We start from the raw sequence: 25023 nt of genomic DNA, 5'->3' as shown, positions 1-25023 counted from the left end.
GCTGCCGTTCATTGGCCGATCCTTGGCAAATTCATGGCTGGCCACTTAATGGCTACCGTTCATCGGCCAATTCATGGCATATTCATGGCTGGCCATTTAATGGCTGCCGTTTATGGAGCATTAAAATTAAATAAATAAATAAATATATTTGTATTTGAATAATCATCTTCAAAAAAGTCTACCAAGTCTACGAGTGAACTTAATTACTACAAGAGAACAAAAAACTTCAGAAATATATATATCGCGCTCGTGGCTCAGTTAGTTAAAGCATCGGTTTAGTGTAGGTTTAGGTTTTCGGTCGAGAGTTCGCGCCCGGCGAGAGGCAGGAAAAAAAAAACATTTATTATAAAAAAAAACAGAGTTGGACTCGATAATCTATATATGCAATTGAAAAAAAAAATATTTTTTTTATTTTTATTTATAAAAAAATTGATTTCGCAAGTAATGGGCCAATCTTGGCAAGTGTTAATGCGCCAATCTTGGCAAATGTTAATGGGACAATCTTGGCAAATTTTAATGGGCCAATCTTGGCAAATGTTAATGGGCCAATAATGGCAGCCAATATTAGAATGGTGTAACGCGCCAGGCCCGGCGTATGAGTGGCCCATTAATGGCAGCCCATTAATGGCAAAATTTCGCCATGCATCGGCCGTTGCATGGCCGTGTTGTAGTCTCCTACACGGGAGCCAAGGAATTAATGTTGCTTACCACATAAGTTTTTTGGAAACATTGATTCCTTACCTACATCTTTTTCTTATCTACTGCTTGTCTTTGGTATTTTCATGTATTTAATTCATAAAATACATGTAATTTATTTTTTTGAAAATAAAAATGTCCAAGGAAAAGATGTAGCCAAAGAATTAATGTTGCTTACCACATAATTTTTTTGGCCACATTGATTCTTTAGCTACTGCTTGTTCTTGTTTTTCTGTCATTCAATAAATAAAACACGTCATTTATTTTTTTTGAAATAAAAATGACCAAGGAGAAGCAGTAGCTAAGGAAAAGATGTAGCTAAGGAATTAATGTTGCCAATACATGTTATTTATCTATTAAATAAATAAAAGTACCGAGATAATTTTTACGTTCTTTTGTAGTAAATTTTCGAAAAAGCAAAATTTACTTTTTACATCCGTCGTCACGAAAGGTGCCTTCAAAAACGTTGAATGTTAAATTTTTCTTTTTTTCAATCTTCTTTTTTTCCGTTATTATTTATTGTTATAACGGTACATGATAAAATTAGAAATACCGACATAACCATCAAATAATTAAACCACAATAATCATTAGACAAAAATTTAGAGTATAAAAAAAGAAAGAATTTCTTAGATATACCTGTCGTTAAAGTCACTTCACATCACCTAGTAACTTTTTTTTTCAATATTTGTATTCTAGGCTAGAATTTTCAATGACATTTGATATAAAAAATTCGAAAAAACAAATTTAACAATGTTATCAAGAAAAGAAAGAATGATACTAATAATCGTATTGTAATATAATTATTTATAATTTTTTACACTTATAATTCTCTCGTATATGCAAATATTTTTATGTTTTTTACTTTTTACAATGTCGATATTAAGGCGATATCGACGTCGCATCGACCGTAAACCCGACTCATTAGAGATAGCTTATGTCGATTCTTTACCGCGAATTTCTACCTAGGCAGGCCAAACGAAAAAACTGTTAACGACGAGAGACTAAAAACTTTTATTTCGGGCGACAATGAGTTAACTTGAATGAGAATGATTGTCTGAGAATCTCTAGCTGAAGAAAATTCACAGAAATGACATCGTAGAAATTATTGGAGGGAGTGTTAAACAATCACATGGAAATTTTCGTTATCCAAATGTTCATATATTGGAATTCCACCTTCAGTTACCAAGTACAATAACGATTTTGAAGACCCATACTGCAAATGATTGATGTCATATCATTAATTCCAACGTATAAGTCAATCAATCTTTCACAAGTCATTTTCATTGAATGTCAATATTACAACGAATCAATAAATTTAAGAATTTCTATCATAATTATTAATGATTAAATAAACAAATTAGTTGACTCGAAAGGGAACCGAAAAAAAAAGCTAGCTTGAAATATATTTATGCAACGAGGGATCCTTCAAGTACTCTTTGTAAGAAGTACTCAAGAAATTTCACTTCCCTGTACGTACAGTAACACTCAAGTTTTACGTAAGCGAAGCCTATAGTATTGAATTCACTCGCGTTTTTTAAAAAATGATCATATCTTGCAAAGTAATAAAGGTAGAAGAATCGTGTAAGGACCAAATTATTCGTCTATGAAAATACTAAAACCGGAAACTTACAAAAAGTAATTTCAATTGTCAGTTAATTTATTATTAACAAAAAACGATCACCGTATAATTTTCAAAGTCAAATAATAAAAAAACTAAGAACAAATCATGGATGCGATTTTTCGCCAGGATATTAGGAATGACAGAATTTAAAATAATCGAATTGAAAATTGTTTTTAATGTCGTTAGAAAATTGTTAATAAACAAAAAAACGAAATTGCTGTTTTTTTATATTTTCCATAACTCTTTAAAATTTCAACTTACAAGCTTTCTTTATGGCTCAAATTAATTGTCTTTTTGATATCAAGGGGATACCCTTTCTTGATAAAATTTGCTCTGGTCATTTGTTAATTAGATATCAGCAATTGTTTATAACAATCACTATCATCCTTTATGTTACAATTGAAAATGGTAACGAAGGAGTGATTTCAGCGAATTTTATCAAGGCAGGGTGGCTCTCAGGAATTTAATATCAAATTTTTTAAGCTCAATAAAACTTTTTTGTGTTAATTTGTTTCAAAGTTATCCAAAATATAAACAATTACCGATTTTTATTTTAAAAAATTTTTCTCCAAAAAAGAGTTTAAAGCGCATGCGTAAAACTTTCTTTACTGTGGTTATAATTTGCTTCATCGATAAAATAGTTATTTAAATTATCATGTTATTGAAAAGAAAAAAGAAAACTACCATGGACAAATTTTTATAAATAAAAGTAATAAACAAGATGGTTCTAAAAAAAATTTGTTTAGATAAAAAAAAAGTAAATTGAACGATTTATTTTTTTTATATTTGTATTGATTTCATTTTGAACGAATCTAATAAAATCATTAATTACATGTGGAATTACCTCAAATTTTTTTCATCTGTATTTTGATTCATGTACATAATTTGATAGGTGAAAAACAGCGCGAAAAAAACAAAAAATATTCAATCATATAATTTGAAATTATTAATAAAAAAAAAAACTATAATGAATTTGGAATTATTAAGAGGAACCACACGGGCTTTCGCCGGAGTTTTGAAAATTTTCAATTTTTAATAGAACGAATCCGTTACTAAAATTTTTTTTTTTTAATTTTTTGTTGAAGCCGATTTTATGTCAGGAAAACGAAAAAATTGACGAAGAATCAAAATATTAATCGCTTTTCTTAGGTGATATGAACATTGATTTGACAGAGTATTGCTACCAGGGATAGATAGTTACATGTAATATGATACGGATGATATGTATAATAAAACTTAAATTATATGTTTACATATTCTTAAACATAGCAATCATGTCAGCAACAACTATAAGCTAGTTATTCTACTGCAGATATAAAAAAAGTAACTATTGAGATCACGATAACGGAATGAATGTGAAAAGAACAAAATCCCTGAAGTATTAAAATTTACAAAAACACTAGTTGTATATGATAAATACTTGAAAAGATAAGAAGCCCTGTGGTCTAGTGGTCAAGGCGTTTGCCCGGAAAGCAAAAGACCCGGATTCGATTCCCGGCGGGGGAACTTCGTTATTTTTTCTAAGTTTCTGGTTTTTTTTTTCTTATAGAAAAAATTACTTTATAGAATAGGTAAAGAAATTTGATATTATTAAAACAAGGAGTGCTTATTTCTAATGATTTTTTTTATAAAGAAAACATTTCCTACGCTGATTTTAAAAAATGTTATGAAATTTATCAGTATTATTGAGAAGTTTATTCTTTTACTTTTTCAACTATTGATTCAACGCAAACTTGAAGACTTGGTGTTCATTTGTTAATCACATTCAAGATAGTGGCATTTCTTATAAAACATTCAAAATGATCAAATGGAAAGATAAATTTAGCACATTTGTCTCTTTCAGTCAATAATAATAATAAACTTGTTTTACCAATTGGATAAACAACTGTTTATCATATAAATTAAAAAGGTAAACCGGTTAATTTTTATTAAAAAACTTCAGGAATTTTGTTTTTCTCATTCGTTCCAGCATACTCATTTCAAGTGTTTCTGTAATCATCATTTGATTCTCAATAAAATGGAAGGCAGCTTGAAGGTATGTTTTCTCAAATACTGTTATAAGAAAATTAACTATTAATTCAGTTTTCAATGCAGTATCTCAAAGGTTTTGGCAATGAGTTTGCCAGTGAAGACTCTAGATGTACTGGTGCCCTACCTGATGGTCAAAATACGCCGCAGAAGTGTCCATATGGTTTATACGCTGAGCAATTGTCTGGCACGGCATTTACTGCTCCCAGAAGTGTCAACAGGAGGACATGGTTTTACAGAATAAAACCATCAGTTTGTCATGGACCTTATAAGTCTTTTGGAGATAGTGGGCTCACTCACGAATTTACGAAAATAGATCCCAATCCAGTAAGTAGAATTGTTATAATAGTTTTTCTTATTGGTGATTTGTGTGATTTTAACTCCTGAATGTTTGAAGCTACGATGGGGAGCATTCGATTTACCATTAAGTGAGAACGTTAACTTTATCCAAGGCATGAATACTGTCTGTGGCGCGGGAAATCTCAATACAAGAAATGGACTTGCAATTCATGTCTACCTGTGCAATTCCTCTATGATCAATTCAGCTTTCTACAATTCCGATGGCGATTTTCTTATTGGTAGTTATATGAATTGATGGCATTCAAAAGATATTGAGTAAATTGTTAATCAACGTTCTATATTTGTTAACAGTGCCACAACATGGAAAGATACATATCACGACTGAATTCGGCAAAATGAATGTAATACCTGATGAGATTTGTGTCATTCAGCAGGGAATGAAGTTTTCAGTTAATGTTGAAGGTACAGCGAGAGGATATATCCTTGAGGTTTTCGATAATCATTTTGAGCTACCGAATCTGGGACCTATTGGTATGTTAAAATATTGTCAATGATCTTTAATAATTCTGCAAGGTCACAAAGCTCATTTTGAAGTATATAATATTTGGGCAAAAATGATCAAACGAAAAGTTTTATCAATGAATAGCCGTGCTCTACAGAAAATAAAGAAAATATCAGTTGGAGTTTAATTTTGAAACTGATATATTTATTGGGAACGTTTTTATTTTATAACAGAGTACCTGGGTTGACGGAACTTTTGTAGTTTTAATATGAAAATTACTTGTTAAAAAAAAAGTTAATTTATACTTGGTTAAATCATTCTTGTATTTGAACACTGATAAATTTTTGAGATTAATATATATGAGAAAAAATAGTCTTGACAATAGAAGTCAACTTCTTGGAAAAAAAGTAAAATAATAAAAAAAAAAAACAGCAATACAGTGTATAAAAAAAAATTATTTTAATTTCTCGACTAAACTATTTTTTTCTTAAAACTACATAATTACTGAGTTCAGAAAATTATTTTTTTTAATATAGCTGTATTTTTTTTTTCGCGAATTAGAAATTTGAGTTCGTCATTGTCAACTAGAAAATACTCATGTAGTTTTTTAAGCACAAAGCTGGTTCTTTTATCCAGACGCTCAAACAGACCAGACTCTTCTCGAAATTATTATTTTGTTTATTATATCTTTTTTTTGTTAAGGTGACTTTTTAAAATTTTTTCGTCGATAAATGCCTTGAATAAACTTTTATCTGAATATGTCTGAAGACAATACGGTTTTTTTGGGCAATCGCCGAATTAGTTTTGGCTTCCAAGAATTGGCCGGATTAAGTTTGGGGACTGGAGCAGCCATACCCGAATTGGGTCCCATGAAATAATTCAACATATCCGAATGAGACCCATTCGATTTTCTTACGGCGTTCCTTTCTATTTCGTGTCTCACTATTGAAATTTTCAGTGGCTGATATTTTAAATTATCAGTAGAAAACATATGGATAAAATTTATATATGGAATATACATATATATATATAATATATATGTATATGGATTTTGACGTAGATTTCCAAATTGTATTTTATATGTATTTAAGATGTATATATGTTTTTGTTGGTAACCTGATGTCGCAATGTGATTTAGTTTTTCAAAACATTATGTCTCACCTTTTTTTTTTAAAGGAAGACAATAAAAACAAAAAACCTGAATCAAAAATATCTAACTCTATCACTCGGCTCGTCGTCAAGTCCCCGAGTGAAAATTCAAGTCAAGTTCTGATTCGTATCAGATTAGGAAACCTGGTCAGGAACGGATCAGTATGTGACGCTAAATCTTAAGGATCGGGTTTGAATAGGGTCAGGATACTTGACCAGATTGTAAGCTTAGAATAAGGATACCTGGTCAAGAACGGACCAGGAACTATGTTCAGAAACGGATCAGGAAACCTGAACCAAAAATGATTATTAAAAAAAATTATAAATCAAGGAAAAAACTATTTTTTCCATTTGTTTGTTTACTTATTTATTAAATATCAAATCAATGCAAACTAATGGAGGGAAAACTGTTTACCGAAACGACCTAAATTATTACCAGAAGTGGGGTGCGATCCCTTTAATTTCTGATTACTACCGATGGGTCTTAGTGCGCTTGGCTATTTCGACATTCGATGATTGGTAATATTTTTCCATGTAGGAACTACGTCAGTTAAAATGGACGTTGAGTTCTTGAAATTTTTAATTTATCGATAAAAGTGTTTCTACGGAAATCAAAAAAAAAAAATATACAAAATTATTCAATTGTTTATTTTTAACTTTTTTTTGAATAATAATAGTAAATAATTATTTGAAATGATGATAATGATGATAATAATAATTTGATTTAAAAAAAAAAAAATTATAACATAGTAAACTTAAAAAAAGAAAGCCATTTGACTAATTTATCCTGATTATATTGTAGTCAGGATAGGATCAGGTAATCCTATTCAGGATGAGTTAAGGCATTCAAATCTTTTCCTGAACAGAAAACTTCAATGAAACATAAAATTTTTAAAATAATTCATCCTGATGGGATTCATCGGTCGTGATTGAGTCGGGCAACACTTTTTAGGATGAGTTAAGGCACCCTAATCCTTTCTTGAATAGTGAAACCTTAATAAAAAATTAAAAATTCTTAGAATAATTAATTCTGATAGGATTCTGGTCATTATTGGGCCAGGCAACCTTATTCGGGATGAAGTCAGGTTACCTGATTTATTTTTGAACAGAAAACCTTAATGATCAATTCATAATTTTTCAAATATTTTATCCTGATATAATTTGGTCAGGATTAGATCAGGCAATCTTATCCAGGATGTGGTCAGCTTCCTTGATCAATTTCTGAACAGGAAACGTTCATGACGAATTTGAAATATTTAAAATAATCTATCTTGACAGTCTGGTCTAGTTTGGATCAAGCGACCCTATTCAGGATGTGGTCAGGTTTCCTGATCTGGTTCGGATCAGAATTCAACGAGAAGTACGGAAATAGGGCAATCTGATCTGTCAAATTGAGAAACCTGAACATTTTTCCACTTGGTTCGTAGTCATGGTGTAGTCAATCTCGTAACCGAAAATTTTTATCTATGATTTTTCGGAGTCACTTTCGTTGTCATTTAGAGTAGTCGGGCGTAGTCAACCGTAGTCCGCTGTCGAAAGTGGTAGCCAATTAAAGCAGTATGTAAATCCTAAGGTAGGATAATTCTTTGGGTTCAAAGAGGCACCCTTGTAACCATAGCTTAAAAAAATAATAAGTGCCCTCTAATGTCTAAAATTTGTATACTTTACTGACGCGTCTTTAGAAGTATGAGTGAGGGCGCCTCGTATGTACACACACTAATACTACTTCAGCAGATTTTCAATGCTTTGCCTGGTACTTTTTGGCTGTTTTCGACCCTAAATTTTCGTCTTAAATAATTAATAACTTTTGAAATTCGTGGTAGAAATCGATGATTTTTTAAAATTATTTTTGTAATTAAAAGAAGTATAAGCTGTAGTGAAATAAAGGTTTTCTGTGAGAACGTTTTTTCAATAGAAGTGAAAACGTGCCGATGCTTCCTATGCTTGTGTGTCAAAGTGTTAAATTGTTGTCAACTTCGACCCTAATTATCTCGGTCAAATCGTGGTAGAAAATTACAAAAAAAATTTGTTAAAATAGATCTTTATTTCATTTAAAAAATGGGCCTACTCTGATCAAAATCTGTGAGAGGGATTTTTTTTTCAATATTTTGACATACCGCCTTAATGATTTTTTATACTTGATGAGTGTTTTCTCAACTTATTATTGGTAGGCATATACTATAGCTTTTATCAAAATTCTTTTTTACCATGTATTTTTAACTGTGTCTCATAATCAAAGCTGTCAATATACGTCTTAATTAGTACTTAGTTCATTTAAACAATTCCAAAATTTTTAATAGTTTAAATATTGTCAGATCTCAAATTCTCAATATAATAAATACTAATGTAGCTAGCTTTTGTACCCAGCAAAGACGTCAGTCCCACCAGATTCTGCCTTTATCGAGTGCCCTCTGATACCAATCTTTAGGTAGAAAGTTATCTCCTGACCAGGACCAAGAAAGCAAGACAGTTTATCCCAAATAAAGTCAGGTTTAGGGATAGTCAAATCGAATGTACTTCCCTGCCTTGAGGTGACATCAACGGTTGATACGACAGGCTGCTTTACACGACTGTTTTTGCTTTTCCCAAATTTCAACGGGAGCAATCGGGTTTTACACACAGGTAACAAAAGAATGTCAGACGCTCTAGACGGAATTCAAACATGTGACTACTGCACTATGTTAACACATCATCGATGATTCCTCTGTCATCTAAAAGTTCATATTTCTCGTGAGTGTTAGCTTAATGTCAAGGTATTTATCTATAACCTAGGCTTATTGACTTAAATTTTAATGAAAAATAAAATAGAAAATAAATCTTTCATTGTGATTCAAACCCGGGCGTTTCTGGTTGGGAGGCAAGTACTTTACCATACGAATCCAGAAATCTTATGACAGATACTTATAAAAATATACAGAAGAATTTTCAATCCATGATAATCAATCCGTTTCAGTACTTTTTCTCCGAGAACGAGTTAAGAAATTGAACTAGTTATACATTTTTAAAACATGCATATCATTTTGGAAAGTCAGAGCTGAATTTTTTTTTCCCTATCAGTTAAACATAACAAAAAAAAGCCCCAAGTATTGGAAATCGTCAACAATTTTGTTTAGACTAATTTTTTAGCTAGTTTATTCTTTAAATACAGAAAGAGATGATATCAAAAAAGTCGAGAAATAAATATATTTTCGATGCATAGAATTAAGTTTCAACTGTTGACAAAATTTTCTTGACCCCACCTAGTCCAACATATAGATTAGACCTATTCATTTAAAAAAAAAATTAGTTTTTTTTCCTCCTACCCACTCAAATTGTTGTTTTCTTTAAAATTAAAAATTTCACATACGGATTTTCTTTTTTCGATTTTTTTTTAGTAGTAACCAACGACATTTTCTATTTTGCATTCAAATAACATTCGTTTGTATGCCATATATCGGCCTAAATTATATATGCCTAAAATTCAATACAATAAATTATTTCACTAAACAATAATAATGAGTAGTGATTTTCTAAAAATTTCTTCATTTTAAATATTGTTCAAAGAATTTCTAGTGTTTAAATAAATGATTTTATGTACGACTAAGGACGATATAATGGAGCAACTGTGTTAATTGAAAAAGAGTTACACAGAGAGTTGTTTTACTTACCCTGTCACCATCATATCCGAGAAATTCTTTTGCAAAATTTATTTTTTTTTTAAGTTTTTTCTATTCAATAAATTTCAAAAAAAAAATGAAAACTCATCGACCAATCAAAGTATGACACTGGTATAAAAGAGAAAAAAATAGTTGAAATGTTAGGCAATGTTGAAGATGAAATAATAAGTTTTGTAACTAAATAATTTCAGGTGCAAAAAATAATTTATTCTAATCGATTTACATCGTTATTTCAGATTACTTTTCATTTTTTCATTAGTTACTCATTATATGATTATTTTATTTATTTATTTATTTATTTATTTATTTATTTACATATTTATTTATTTATTCGTTCCGTGATTTATTTATTTATTCATTTATTTATTTATTTATCCAACATTATGGCTATCATTCTATTTAGATTGATAATCAACCACGGGGAGATTATCGTGAATTGCTAGCGTTTGCCTATATTTTTTTAAGAGGCATTCCACTCCGTGGTATGATGAATAATTGAATACTGATTAATCATTAAAAATATGAAAGGTTTTATACCAAATATCTGAAACAGTACAAATTAAGATGATAAGGCATTTGTGGTACTGCTCTGAAGATCTTATTGCTTTGGCCCTTTTCGATGAGAACGTAACGTCTTAGGTAAAAAAAAAAAATTAGCGTGTTGCGAGTACGCGCGGGGGAAGTGAAACTTCTTTCAGAGTAGTTTCATGTCACGCTGAATATTATTAATAATAATAATAATAATAATAATAATATTAATCCTGACAATAATATTCGAATATAAATATTATTAGTTAATAAAAATTATTAGTATTTATATTTCGAATATTATTATTATAAATATTATTATATATATCGACACATTAATGGAAGAAGGGCGTAAGTGCCATTTTTAGGAATTTTTTTTTTCTAAAAGGAAAAGGGCGTGAGTTCGGGCTTTGCATCTAATTTTATGGCTTAAAGAAAAATAAAGGTGCGTATGTTCAGGGACTTACGCCTTTTTTCCATTCTCAAAATCATTTTTAATAAGAGATGAAGATTTGCAATTATTTTTATGTTTTTCGTATTGATAATAAATTATGTATAATTATCAGTAAACAATCAATAATTTAAAAAATCCTGCCATTAAATAAATTTCATATAAAATTGAAAATATGCCTTTCATCTTTTATCAAAAATTATTTTGATAACGGGAAAAAAGGCGTAAATCCTTGGACATACGCCCTTTATCCTTTATCAAAGGTTGTTACGCCCATTTTTCCTTTTTTTTAAGTATTAAAATTAGATGAAAAACCCGAAAATTTATAAATTTGCACTTACGCCCTTTTTCCTTTAAAATTGACGTTTTTGGCACTTCATTCTTTAATGCGACAATATAATTGATACCATCGATATTATTACTAATATTATATTGATATTATTGTTAATCATAATATTATTGGAGTTATTATTATTTATAATAATATTGTTCATATATAACCATAGTATAAATAAAATAATAATTTCAAAAATATCATCGATGATAATAATATCAATATAATATTAGTAATAATAACAATAATATTATCGATTTATAATAATATCAGTGATATTAATAATATAAATAATAACATTGACAATAACATTTATATATAAATATTGATAATTATTAGTATTTATATTCAAAATATTATTATTATAGATATTATTATTAATATCAATATTATTGTGAATAATTGGTAATATTATCAAAATTATTGTTGTTATAATTATCATCATTTATATATATTTATAATAATTTTATTGTTATTATAATAATGATTCTTCAAACCCGCGAGATAACTATTGCTTAATACGTTTAAATGAATTTTTTTTAAAAATCAATTATTTAAGTATTAAACTCAGTTGAACTGTTTAATAATATTTAAATAAAAAAAAAAAAAGTCGCTCACGCATACACACATAGCAGCTGACGTTCCGAGTTTATCCGCTTGTGGCCGAGCGTATACCAGAGAGAGTATACCAGAAAGAGTATACCAGAAAGAGTATACGTGACAGAGAGTATAGGAGAGCGTGTGACAGAGAGTAAACGCGAGCGCGTAACGCTAGAAGGGCCTCGAATTTTTTTGCTACCCTCCGTAAAGAAGTTTCACTTCAAAAAAAAATGGTGATAGCAATGACGAGTCAAAACAATGTTAGTGAATACTCGAAAACATTTATAATTGATGAAAATGATTACAAAGAATTAATGTCTAAAGATTTAAGTTATTTTACATCTAAAAAATCAATTAAACTTTTTCAGTAACTTGGTTTGATGCATGATTTTATCGATTTCGATCCTGATGAATGGAAAAATAATATAAATTACAAACATGCCAAAACCATATTATCAAGTTTACAGGTGGTAAAAAACATTGCTGAAAGGAGAATTAGCTTGGTAGAAAGAATTAATTAATGCTTGACTCAATCAGAAGAACAATTGCAATTTATTCTACAAGTCAATCAAATGCATTGTATAAAATTCCCGAAGACAGACAAAAAAACACTTTCATCAGTTGATTCTTCTGATCGATTGTGGTTTTTATAAATTTTTTTGCTGAATGAAAAATATAAATTATGTTTACTATTTTAGTTATTTTTTTTTAAATTTTTATATTCGTTTTTTTCGTGTGAATAAATATAAACAATTAATGACAAAGATTTTGGATTTATTCTATGTGACTTACGCCCTTTTTATATATAAAAAAAACAATTAAATATTGAATGGAAATGTAGTTCCAATATTAGTATTTACTGTTTTATATAATATAATGCAAAATTCTATTTTTATTCAATTTAAACAAGATGAAAAAAATCTATAAGTATAAGAATTTAATAAATAAACAATTACGTCATGATTAAAAAATATTTTCCTTAACTTTTGTTTGAAGCATATTTAATAAGCTTTAGAATGAATCTAATATGAAGTGTCGACCTATAAAATTGATAAAGTTATTAAAATTTTACCGATATATGGCTTACAAACGTATGTTATTTTGATGCAAAATAGAAATTGTCATTGGTGACTACGAAAAAAATGACAAAAAAAACCCATATGTTTCATTTTTAATTCCATAGAAAACAACAATTTAAGTGGGTGAGAGGAATAAAAATAAATTTTTTTTTCAAAATAAATGGGTCCAATATACAGAGTGATACATTTTAATTTATCAATAGATTTTTTTCGAAAAATAAAGCTTAAATTGTAAAATGTTTCAAGTAAAAGTTGTAGGGTTTGGAGGGGGACGAAGAAAAAAAAAAAAAAAAAAATTCGAAAAATCCAAAATGGTGGAGTTTCTGGTGCAAACATAGTTTTTTTAAATGGATACTGCATTTTTTTTTTTGCACCAAAACGTTTTCTACATCAAAACTAACACTTTTTATTTGAAAAATTTTTCGATAAAATCACTTTTTTTTTCGGCCCTATTTTCTCGGTTTATGGATTTTCCTGAAAAAATATGACTTTAATTAAAAAATATTATTTAGAAAAGTTGTAGCGCTCAAGAAGACGAAAACAAAAAGAAAAAAAAAAAATTTAATATAAAAATGGCAGAGTTTCCGGTATGAACATTTTTTTTTTCGAGGTTAGGTGTAATTTTTTTTTATTTAAAAATTGTTCACATCAAGGCTCACACTTTTTCTCAATAAATTTTTCCGGAAAAATCGATTTTTTTTTTCAAAACTTTGTTAATGCTTCTAACTTTGCCATTTTGATTTTTTTTCGAAAGTTTTTTTTTTTTTTCGTTTTCGTTTTTTTGGGCGCTACAACTTTTCTAATTATCATTTTTTAATTAAGGCCATATTTTTTCAGGAAAATCCATAAACAGATAAAATCGGCACAAAAAAAAAGTGATTTTATCGAAAAATTTTTTAAATAAAAAGTGTTAGTTTGGATGTAAAAAACATTTCGGTGCAAAAAAAAAATGCAGTATCCATTTAAAAAAACTATGTTTTTACCGGAAACTCCGCCATTTTGGATTTTTCGAATATTTTTTTTTTTTTTTTAAAGTCCTCTTCCAAACCGTACAACTTTTGCTTGAAACATTTTACAATTTAAGCTATACTTTTCGAAAAAAATCCATTGATAAATTAAAATTGGACACTCTGTATATATGTTTTCTCCTTGATGAGTTTAATCGACTTCCATTATTAAATGAATAAATAAAAAAAAATCGATATATCGAAATTTTAAAAAATATTATAACTTGAAAACTATTCGAGATATTGAAATTTTTTTAAAAACATTTTCTTCTCCCCGACGATCTCTATTGATTGCCATTATTAAATTTGAGAATAATTCGTTATTTCAATAACTATACGACATATAACCGATAAATAGCCGTTTTTTTCATATTTCAACTTCATTTTTAACCACTTTGCGCATTCGTAGGAATTTTTCGTAGAAACACGCCGAAGATGTTTACACATAATAAACCCGCGAGTCTAGATGGCTCACAAAATTTTTTTTTTTTTTTTGTCATTATTTTCGGAGTTATTCTATGGGGAATTCCATCACATTCATATTTTTTTTTTTTTTCAAATCATTTTTTCAGACTTTGAGAACAAAATAAAAGTTTAATCAATAATATTTTTTTACGAAGAATTTCCTTAGCTTTTCATAGGAAATATTAGTTTTCTTGTATATTTATAAAAAAACTTTGAAATTAGAGTTCAAAATATAAAATGCAATTTTTGTGGGCTTGCCCATATATTGATTTTTTTGAAAATATTTTTTTTGAAAAGCCAAGAAAATTTCAGATTGATAGTGAGAAATTCAGGATGGGATCTCCGTAAAAACGGCCAGAAACAATAAAAAAGTAAAAAAATGAAATAAACAATTGTTTTTAAAAAATTTTTTTCATACCTCAATGAACTAAACTCATTGTATAACGATTAAAAATAGGCTTAATCGATTGGTAATGATGCCCTGAAGACGAAAATAACAATGGCCGACCATTCAGAAGAAACTTTTTAGATGGCCAACCGAAAAACTGCAAGTTCTAACAAAAAAAGTTGCTAAAATGAGATAAGTCAACTTACCTTATTGCATAACGATTGTAACTATGCCTAATCGATTAGTAATGATGCCTGAAATATTAAAATAACAATGGCCAACAATTTATAGAGAACTTTTTTGATGACCGAGAAAAAAATTGCAAAATTAAAAAAAAAAAATAAAAAAATAAGGTAAGTTCACTTACCTTATCTCATAACGATAGGAAATAGGTCCAATCGATCGGAAATGATTCTTTAAATATAAAAATAACAATGGCCGACTATTTAGAAGTTTCCTATCCTGATTCAACTGATCAGAAACCCCAGGAAAATCCTGGGAAGAAATCAAGACCATTAAGTACTGAATGTGTACGACAATATCGTGATAGACAACGTTAAAATAATTACAGGAAAACCCCTATGCTCTATTAGCTTCAATATCTTCACCTGTTTCAAGCACTCAATGTTTACGGCATACCGTGCTAGACAACGTGAAAAAAGTTAACGGGAAAATCCCGATGCCATATCAGCTCTAACACCTACCATTTTATCAAGTACTGAACGTTCACAGCGATATCTTTCTAGACAACGATAATTTATAACAAAAAAATTTATAATAAATATTTGATAGAATGAACAATAATATGAATACCGACCGTAATATAAATTGTCAAAAACAACAGAAAAATCAATAAAAGAAACTTATAGAGTCATAACCGCAATCACTCCAAAAGAAGTTTCACTTCCCCCGCGCGTACTCACAACACGCATAATTTTTTTTTTTATTCTTTTTCTATTTTCCCTTCCAAACCCTACAACTTTCACTGAAAACATTTTTCAATTCAAGCCATATTTTTCAAAAAAAATATATTGATAGATTAAAATGGGACAGTCTGTATATATAAATTTGATATTTGAATTGTGGAAAAACCATCATGTGGCAACTCTGTCTCATACGTGTAGGCTTAAAATTTTATTTCAGATTTTAAATGAACCAGGTGGGGTCAAGTTTAAAATTATTCCAACAGTTGAAACTTAATTCTATGAATCAAAAATATCTTTAATTCTTGACTTTTTTGGTATTATCTCTTCTGGTATTGAAAAAAGAAAATAGCTGAAAAATTAATCTACACCCAATTGTTGACGATTTCGAATACTTGACGCTCCTTTGTGTAAAAAACTGTGTTTTTTTTTTGTTTTGATATCACATCTTTTCGTGAAGTGTTTTGATCATATGAATTTTTTGTTAAAATCTTCCACATTCAAGGCTTTGATTTTTTTTTTTTTCAAATTCAATCAAGCGTCATAAAGGTCTCCACTGTAATTTTTACGTCGCTGCGATCTGGGGCAGCTTTCTCTGAAAATCGCTTTCAATCGTTTTGTTGAGCATAAAGATTTTTTTAGACCAAAAACAAGTTACCTTGTTGCTATATGACATACTGCTAGGAAGTAACTATTTTAAATGTCTATTTTTTTTTTTTTTTTTTTCGATGTTGTACAACATTTTTTTTTCTATGATATCACATACATATATAACATTCGAAAATCCAAGTGGCGTACGTAACGGGAAAACGGAGATGTATTTCGGATTGCAGCAACATAAAAATTGCTAGACAGTGTAAAAAACCCTTTATATCACTGAAAGCGTATATTCACACTTCACAGTGTAAACACTGAAAAAACAAGCAGTATTTCAGATGCACTATCTCTGAAACTAACCTCCCAGGTAGGAGTTCTCGGGCTTGAACAACTGTGCCAGGCTTGTGCGAGGGTCGTGTATCAAGCCTTGGGAGCACAGGCTTGACATAAGCTGTGCCCATTGTTTTGCCCGGCCTCACACGAGCCTTGTTAACACAGGCTTGACACAAGACTGTCCCCGTTGTTTTTAACTGGCCTCACACAGGCCTCAATAATCCAAGCCCGTGTCAAGCCTGTGTTTTTCGTTTTCCCCGGCCTCACACGAGCCTTGTTAACACAGGCTTGACACAAGACTGACCCCGTTGTTTTTAACTGGCCTCACACAGGCCTTAATAGTCCAAGCTGGTGTCAAGCCTGTTTTTTTTGTTATCCCCGGTGTTATGTCCGAATTTACCCGTAATAATTGTAATTGTACTTACTTTGATTCGATCCTAACCTTGCGGTCAATAGATCAGGTTCACGGCGCGAAAAAGGAAAGACTATGGATGAGAGAAAGGGATAGGTTGTTGTAATTATTACACTTGATTTAATAGTAAAATTATGAAGGACATTTATTTAATTATTAATTATTGCAGTTGTGTTATTACGTGTTGCGTATTGTGTATATAATATAAATTTTACAATGTTAAATGACTTACTTTGGTTGATTCGATTACAATGATTTCTGTATTACAATTGCTTTGGATCTGATTCTCTTGGTTACCCCTTTGACTACTCGAGTAGAAATTCAGGTCAGGTTCGGATCAAGCCCTGATCAGGCTTGCCTGATTTCAAATCCAATCTGGATCCAGATACTGGATCCGAACCTGATCAGGATGCGACGCTTTTTCGTAAGGTTCGGATCCAGAATGGATCAGGATACCTGATCAGGCTGTGGTAAAGATATATGATCCATAATGGATCCAGATGCCGTATCAAAACTGGATCAGGATACATGATTTATTCAAAAAAAAAAAAAAAAAATTAATAATTTCAAATTTATTTTTTTTTTAATTTGAAATCTAACGCTTAACAGAATACAGATAAACTTTATTATTACAAACTGACCTAATTGATAATTTACCTAACTAATTATTGCTACGACCGGGGTTCGAACCCTTCGACACGGGATTACAACGCTAGTACTTGACACGCTCGGCCATTGAGGCATTCGATAAGTCGTACTAACTTTTGGTCCTCATAGGTTCTACAAATCGCCTGATCAGGATAGCATCAGGCTATCTGTATTTTATCCTTAATAGGGATAGCCTGATCCATTCTGGAACAAGACTGGATCAAGAAAAAATTATTTGAAAAAAAAATAAATGCAATAATTTTTTCTTGATCAAGATTTGATCCAGAATGGATCAGGCTACTCTATTAAGGATAAAATACAGATAGCCTGATGCTATCCTGATCAGGCAATTTGTAAAATTCAAAGACGCAAATTTGATACTTGTTTCTTCATCCATTTTGGATCCAGCTAGCCTTACTCTATCCTTAATAGAGTAGCCTGATCCATTATGGATCAAGACTGGATCAACCTTGTTTAAGGCTTGGAATTACCGATTGACACAGGCTTGGTACAAGCCTGGACTAGCAAGTATTGTGCAATGACTGTAAATACAGGCTTGATACGAGCTTGGAATTTTTAACCTTGTGTAAAGCTTGGAATTAACGATTGTCACAGGCTTGGTACAAGCCTGGAATAACAAGTCTTGTGCAATGACTGTAAATACAAGCTTGACACGAGCTTGGAATTTTTAACCTTGTGTGAGGCTTGGAAATAACAATCGACACAGGCTTGGTACAAGCCTAGATTAACAAGTCTTGTGCAATGACTGGAAAAATTCTCCAAGCTAGGCACATTCTAGTCCACCAAGGCTAGGAAACACAAGCTTGTAACAAGCCTGGCACGGCCGTTCACCCTTGTGGGATCCTACCTGGGTAACTTTGTAAACTTATTTCTTCTGAATTTGTGCAGTGAAGTTGAAACTATTTGTTCAAATTGTTTATAAAGTCGAGTCCCACATGGAAGATTTAAAAACTGAATTCACATTTTTACTATTGTAATTTATGAATCCAAAATAATCGAACCCATCATCTATAGTTGGAAAAGCTGAGCATACCACGGCCTGTTATTGTAAGCAGAAGGTCATGAGATTGCGACTCCCTAAGGGTAATTAATTGAGATCATAATAGTCAATATTCTATTCATTCTATCCATTGCGTTAGTGCCATAAACAAATAAAAGGATAAATAAAAATTTTTCGGTCAAAGTCATATTATATTTTTGTTATCAGTTGTGGTTCGGGTTGCCTGATTTATTCCTGGTCATAAGGTATCTTTAGCCATGACTAATCAAGAAACCCGACTTCAACCTGATTATCTGGTTGGATCCAAACTCTTCCGAAGCCTCCGTTTCGCATCAGAATTTAATCTAAATTTTAACTTTGAAATATCGGGAAATCTTTTTGAGAAATATTTTTGTTTTTTTTTCCAGATAATATTTATCACACAGCAGTGAAGGGTTTTTCTCAAAATAAAAAAGGATGAAACTGCCTTGCGGGGGGAATTTTAATTTCTTTATTGAAATTCGTGATTACAAATTTATTTTATTCTCTATTGTTACAATGATTACTGTTACAACTAAAAATTATTCATTCATTTTGCTTTTTCCCTCCAATAAGTCATCTTCATATCCGGAATCGCTTTCTTCTAACTTTTTAAATTCTTTGTTTTTATTTATTTTGTTGTACCATGATTTTAGCCTTCAATGTTAAATATTTATTTATAAAATTGTCGAATTCGATTTTATTTATTTCATTTACTTTTTTCCCTCAGTTGAATCAGGATTTAACGTTTAGTTGTTGTTGAAGTCGTCGTTTTAATTTTGTTATATTCATTTATTTTCAATTTTTTTAATGCTATTACGTCACCGTTTTTCCCCTCGAAATTTTCTGCCTCTTTATTCCATATAGTTAGTTCAATCTGAAATAAATTTTCTTTAGTAAACTTAGTGACTTTACTTGGTTTATTAAATTTTTTTTTCAACAGGTTCACGCTTAGTCGCTTCTTTTGAATGCATATATCTCATTGACCGTCAAGGCAAAAGAAAATTCACCAATGATAAAAACGAGAATTTTCCTTCACTCTTATATCTTACCGACAGAGGGACCCATCTAATTATTACGATAACCAACAAGTAATAGGACAGCTAACGGAAGCAATTGCTGACAACGGCTATGATAAGGACGTTCGATGTAGCTCAGTAAAGAATGGTAGGCGGCGTGGTCAACCAGTGATGCCTTCCTCCCCCAAATGAAATTAAATTTACCATTGGACGTGATGAACAGATACATCATCGAATTCATGTGCAGCAAATTTTACAATTGCACATATTGAAAGAACTGCAATATCTTTCTTAGTCGAATCATTTCAATATTCAATTTCACAAAAATGCACAATATATTTATACAAATTTGCCCTTATTGAGAATGTCTCCGTACACAGTGGATGAGCCTTCAAATGACGTATACCTGGAAGGTTCTTTTTCACGGATTTTTATGCTTACATAACTCAAGTCATCCAGTGCATACCAATTAGCACTCAGTGTGCTCAGGCTGTAGGTTTTGACTACACTTAATGATTCATTTCGTTTTTCTCAACTTCGATTTCTTTCGCTTCTTCTCTTTTCTCCTGACATTCTGACGGAACATTTATTTATACACAAGAGTCTACTGAGTTACCGCCCAGGTATTTCATCACTGAGAATATCAGTCTATCGTTAGTCGTTCTTTTCCTAACCAGAAAGTAATACGAGAGCAGAAATGTCGCACCTTTCATAATTGCACTGGATTGCTTGTAGTTTTCCCGTCACGGGGTAACTCCGCCACCATGTGCGCGCATGGTTCTTACTGCTGTCGGATATCTACTTAGGAAATAGGTCGTTCACTTATTTTCCTTTGCATTCGGGCTCATAGATAGTGCCATACAGTTTTGCTCACATCTCACTCTGTATTTCTTACTTTGAAGTCATTTGTTCCCCGAGGGACGATCGATGAACATCTACGAACCATGACATGATATTATTATACTATTTTCGTTACGAGAATGAAACTCACAAAATGGAATAACTATTTCAGGTGCAAATGGATTAGCCGAGCCACGAGATTTCTGGACTCCAGTTGCGGTTTATGATGATCGCGATGTTTATTACACAATTCACACAAAATACCAAGGCCATTTATTTTCTTTCAACCAAAACCACAGTCCGTTTAATGTCGTTGCATGGCGTGGAAATTATGTGCCATACAAATACAACTTAAACAAATTCATGGTCATAAATTCCGTGTCTGTTGATCACTGCGTAAGTATTATTTATTGAAGGAATCAATCACTATTCGAACACTGAAAATACATTCGTTATAGGATCCATCAATATTCACTGTTCTGACGTGCCCATCATCAAAATCTGGTACTGCAATTGCTGATTTTGTTGTATTTCCACCGAGATGGTCGGTCCAAGAAAATACATTTCGTCCACCCTATTATCACAGTAAGAAAATTTTATTTTTCCAATTGTCAATGCTAATGTTATCAGTTGTAAAGTACTCATTTGAATATTTTGGATAAACTTTCGATGGAAGTATATTTTTCCTCGGATTAACTCTACTAATCTCCGAATACAATAACTATCCATTCAATAAAATTATTCCAAAGTCTTCACCCGTTCTAAAATTAAGATATTTCCTGTTAGAATTCACAACTTGACCCCTGAAGCATAAAAAGCATGGCGACATTTGTACTTAATAAAAAATTATGTATTTCTGAACTAAAATACTGTTTATATTCGTTACATTCTGTATTCAGAGAAACTTCTAAAACATGCAGTGACTACTAAGAATCTCACGAAAAAAATTAATATTCTTATACGAGAATAAATATTAATTCCTGAAAATCAAATTATTTATTTGAAAATTATATAGCTTATAATAATGAGAACTGAAGTTTCGATAAATATAATCTACCAGAAAAACAGATTATAAAACGTAAAAATACCATTTTTAATGAAATATTGTATATTCGGTTGACACATGAAACTTTCATCGCGGTCGGTAATGAAGATTCTTACTTTACTGACTGATGGAAATTTTCCAAAAATATTCTTTATTTTCACTCAACTTGTCAGCAATAAATTGTGACGGCGTTTAATAATATTGAAGGTCTCAATCTGAGAACTTTAAATGTATGTTAGTTCCGTATTGGCCAACAGGTGGCGTAAGTTTTTCTCAAGCACTTTGTACGCTTGAGACAATAACTGGCCAGCAAGTAAAGTGAAAAAGCACGATCTAGCTCGCCTAGCTTTGGCTACGACAAGAACGTTTTTTTAGACTTTTAAGTTGCGTGGATACACCAACTAAACCAAGACCCGGTTGCGTGGGTACACCAACCACTCCAAGATCCAAGATCCAAGACCCAGACCTAGTTGCGTGGATACACCAACATATTCAAGACCAAGTACCAGATCCAAGTCGCGTGGTGACACAGACTATTCAAGACCCAGATCCAAGTCGCGTGGTGACACAGACTATCCAAGACCAAGTACCAGATCCAAGTCGCGTGGTGACACAGGCTATCCAAGACCTAGACCTAGTTGCGTGGATACACCAACATATCCAAGATCCAGATCCAGTCAACAAGTGACCAGAGAGTTCCAATAGTGGGTTCTACTAACTGTCTACGTGTACTTGATAAATTGATAATTGAACGTGTGTACCGATAATTAAAATTGCGAATAAACATCAACTCTTTCATTTAAAAACTTGTACTCATCATTGATTTAACCAGTGAAGACCTTGGACCACCTACTTATACTGAGCCCGGCAATAATATAATAACTTTTTGTACGAACCTATCCATGATCCACGATTTCAAGAAAATATATTATCAAATAAATTTTATAAGTTCGTTACAAAATTTACTCGAAATAATAATTTTTTTTTATTCATTTATTTTTCAATACTCACATCAGACTGTAAGCTTACGTCATTATTCAGTTTTTTAACTTTAATATCAATTCAACATGAAATTACAAAAAATGATTCTTGTAGAAATTATTCAAAGATAAAAAAATAGACAGCAATCAAAAAAGTAAAGTCAGCTATATTTTTCATTTTTCTAAAAAAATATAAATCACGTCCAACGTGAAGACAATGATTTGAACGAGAAATCAAAACATGATCCATGACGTACGGCAAGCACGCGCGGTCATTCTCAATCATGCATCGCTTTTTATTTTTTGCTTACTTTGCTTACTTTGCACATTTCTTTTCAAGACAAATGTATTCTTCTTTTTATTCATTAAATATATTTCATGATGATTGCACGGTAAATTATTCATCTTTCATTAGTCAGTGGTCAGTTGATTTCGTGACAACTACTTCCTTCTAATTATTGAAAAATTATATATTTGAAAATGTATTCTATCTAACAATGACACCTTGTTTTTGTTATACAAGGCGCGTGGTTGTATATATTATTGTGTATTTTTATTACAACCATTTTATTCATCCTAATTATAATTTTTATCAATTATTTTTCTTATTTTGCATTTTCATGAATAACCATATATAGATCAAGTTAATAATCAATATTTATCATCGTAATGAACAGAAATATTATTTGATTAATTTATGAACAATCATTAAATCATTTTAGTGGCACCGTTGCCCGATCAAAGTATTGAAGTCATCTTACAGCTTTTTATCAAGTTACTTGTATTTAATTACATTTGATAAAAAAAAAAAATTAACAGTCACACGTTGCAACTAAACTTTACACACTAACTTTTTCTATTTATGTTTTTTTATTTATATAAATAATTACATTTTATACAGTAATAAATATGGTGACGTTTTTGATAAACATAATAACCAAACTAACTTTTTTTTATTTAATTATTAATTTATTTATATATATTATTTGTATTCATAAATACATAATACTTTCTTGATATTTATGAGAAAGAAAATAATGGAATATTAGTTATAAACAAATGCTAAAAATTTTTGACCAATTAAATCACGAATAAAAAATGATCAAGTGTCCTTTTTATGATAGGAAAAAAAATTATTAACAATATCATTATTATCATTTGATAAATCAAATAATTGACTTGTTAAATTATCAACTTCATACTAGACATATCTGTTGAAAATTAATTATTAAAATTCAGTACCACTATCAGGTACAAATGTTGTAATTTAATATGATTTCTTTTTTTGACAAAAAAAAAACCGATTATTTTGTTCAAAAGCTCCTGTTTTTATAAAAAACGTAATGAATGAATGAATAAATAATTTAAAGTTTATTTTCATACAATTCATTTTTTGTTCAATTAATATTTATAAAAATTATTTATTTATTCAAATATAAAAATTTTTAAAATTTCAATTAGTATATTTTATAAGGTTAAAAAAAAAATTAAGAAATTGTGAGTTCTACTGCTTGTAGCCATTTTAGCATTATTTGAAAGAAAAAAAAATAATAAAAAAATAGATGCACATATGAAGATAAATTATTGACGAAGTATAAATAGCAAAAGTCATTTTGAAAAAGAAAATTTCAAAAAGCTAAATGTCGACTTTAAATTTATAAAAAGGGCACAGTAGTAGTTAACTCTCATCAACACACATACATTTCTTTCTCAAACTTGACTCAAGGCACTACCGTGCCTCTCGATTTGTATTTGGTAATTGTTGTTGTGATTCAACTTGTTGTTGTTTATCATCTTTAATGTTATTATCTTGATCACCATTTATCATTTCAATAATTCACTTCTAGCACATTGAATATTAAAGCTGGTACAAATTCATCAGCTGATGCTGGTCCACGAACTGATAATTGTAATAATTTAAATATATTATTACAACAATAAATAATTGATCATTTGTTGTCTGTGGACTCATGTAGATTCAATTGATGGATTAAATACCCAGTTGGATCAAATTGTTCATACAAATCTTTGGGTTTTAATTTGAAATATTCTGGTGGTAAACTAGCAACACTAGTTATTGGTACACCAGCTGCAATATTACGTGGTTTTTTTGTACAACAGAATGATAGTGTCTTTGGAATGCAACAAGTTCCCTTAATAATGAACAATATGCATTACAACATTCTGGTTCATCAAGTTCTGGTTGATAAAAACCATCAGCAGAATTAGCATCAGTATCAAGAAGTCCCCCAATTGTTTTTGTTAGCATTATTATTTTAATAATACCAAGTAGCCCCAATGATCCATGATATTGTAATTGCAATGACATTGTTGCAATTCTCTTGATAAATGCTATTAAACGATTTTGTGTTATTTTTTTT

General features: G+C 30.4%; 1 protein-coding gene across 1 annotated transcript in view; it reads left to right on the top strand.

Annotated features, from left to right (window-relative positions):
* Positions 1-4246: 4246 nt before the first annotated feature.
* The window catches only part of LOC122855000 (homogentisate 1,2-dioxygenase), a 34152-nt gene continuing 13375 nt past the window's right edge, over positions 4247-25023 (top strand). The window contains exons 1-6 of the mRNA XM_044156066.1: positions 4247-4354; positions 4414-4674; positions 4745-4925; positions 4999-5178; positions 20790-21013; positions 21076-21202. Coding sequence (XP_044012001.1) covers positions 4337-4354; positions 4414-4674; positions 4745-4925; positions 4999-5178; positions 20790-21013; positions 21076-21202 — 991 coding nt within the window. The 5' untranslated portion in view covers positions 4247-4336. The remainder of the gene's footprint in view (positions 4355-4413; positions 4675-4744; positions 4926-4998; positions 5179-20789; positions 21014-21075; positions 21203-25023) is intronic.

The sequence above is a fragment of the Aphidius gifuensis genome, linkage group LG4 (genome assembly GCF_014905175.1).
Source record: "Aphidius gifuensis isolate YNYX2018 linkage group LG4, ASM1490517v1, whole genome shotgun sequence".
Taxonomy (NCBI): Eukaryota; Metazoa; Arthropoda; class Insecta; order Hymenoptera; family Braconidae; genus Aphidius; species Aphidius gifuensis.
This window is presented reverse-complemented; position numbering and strand designations above follow the sequence as displayed.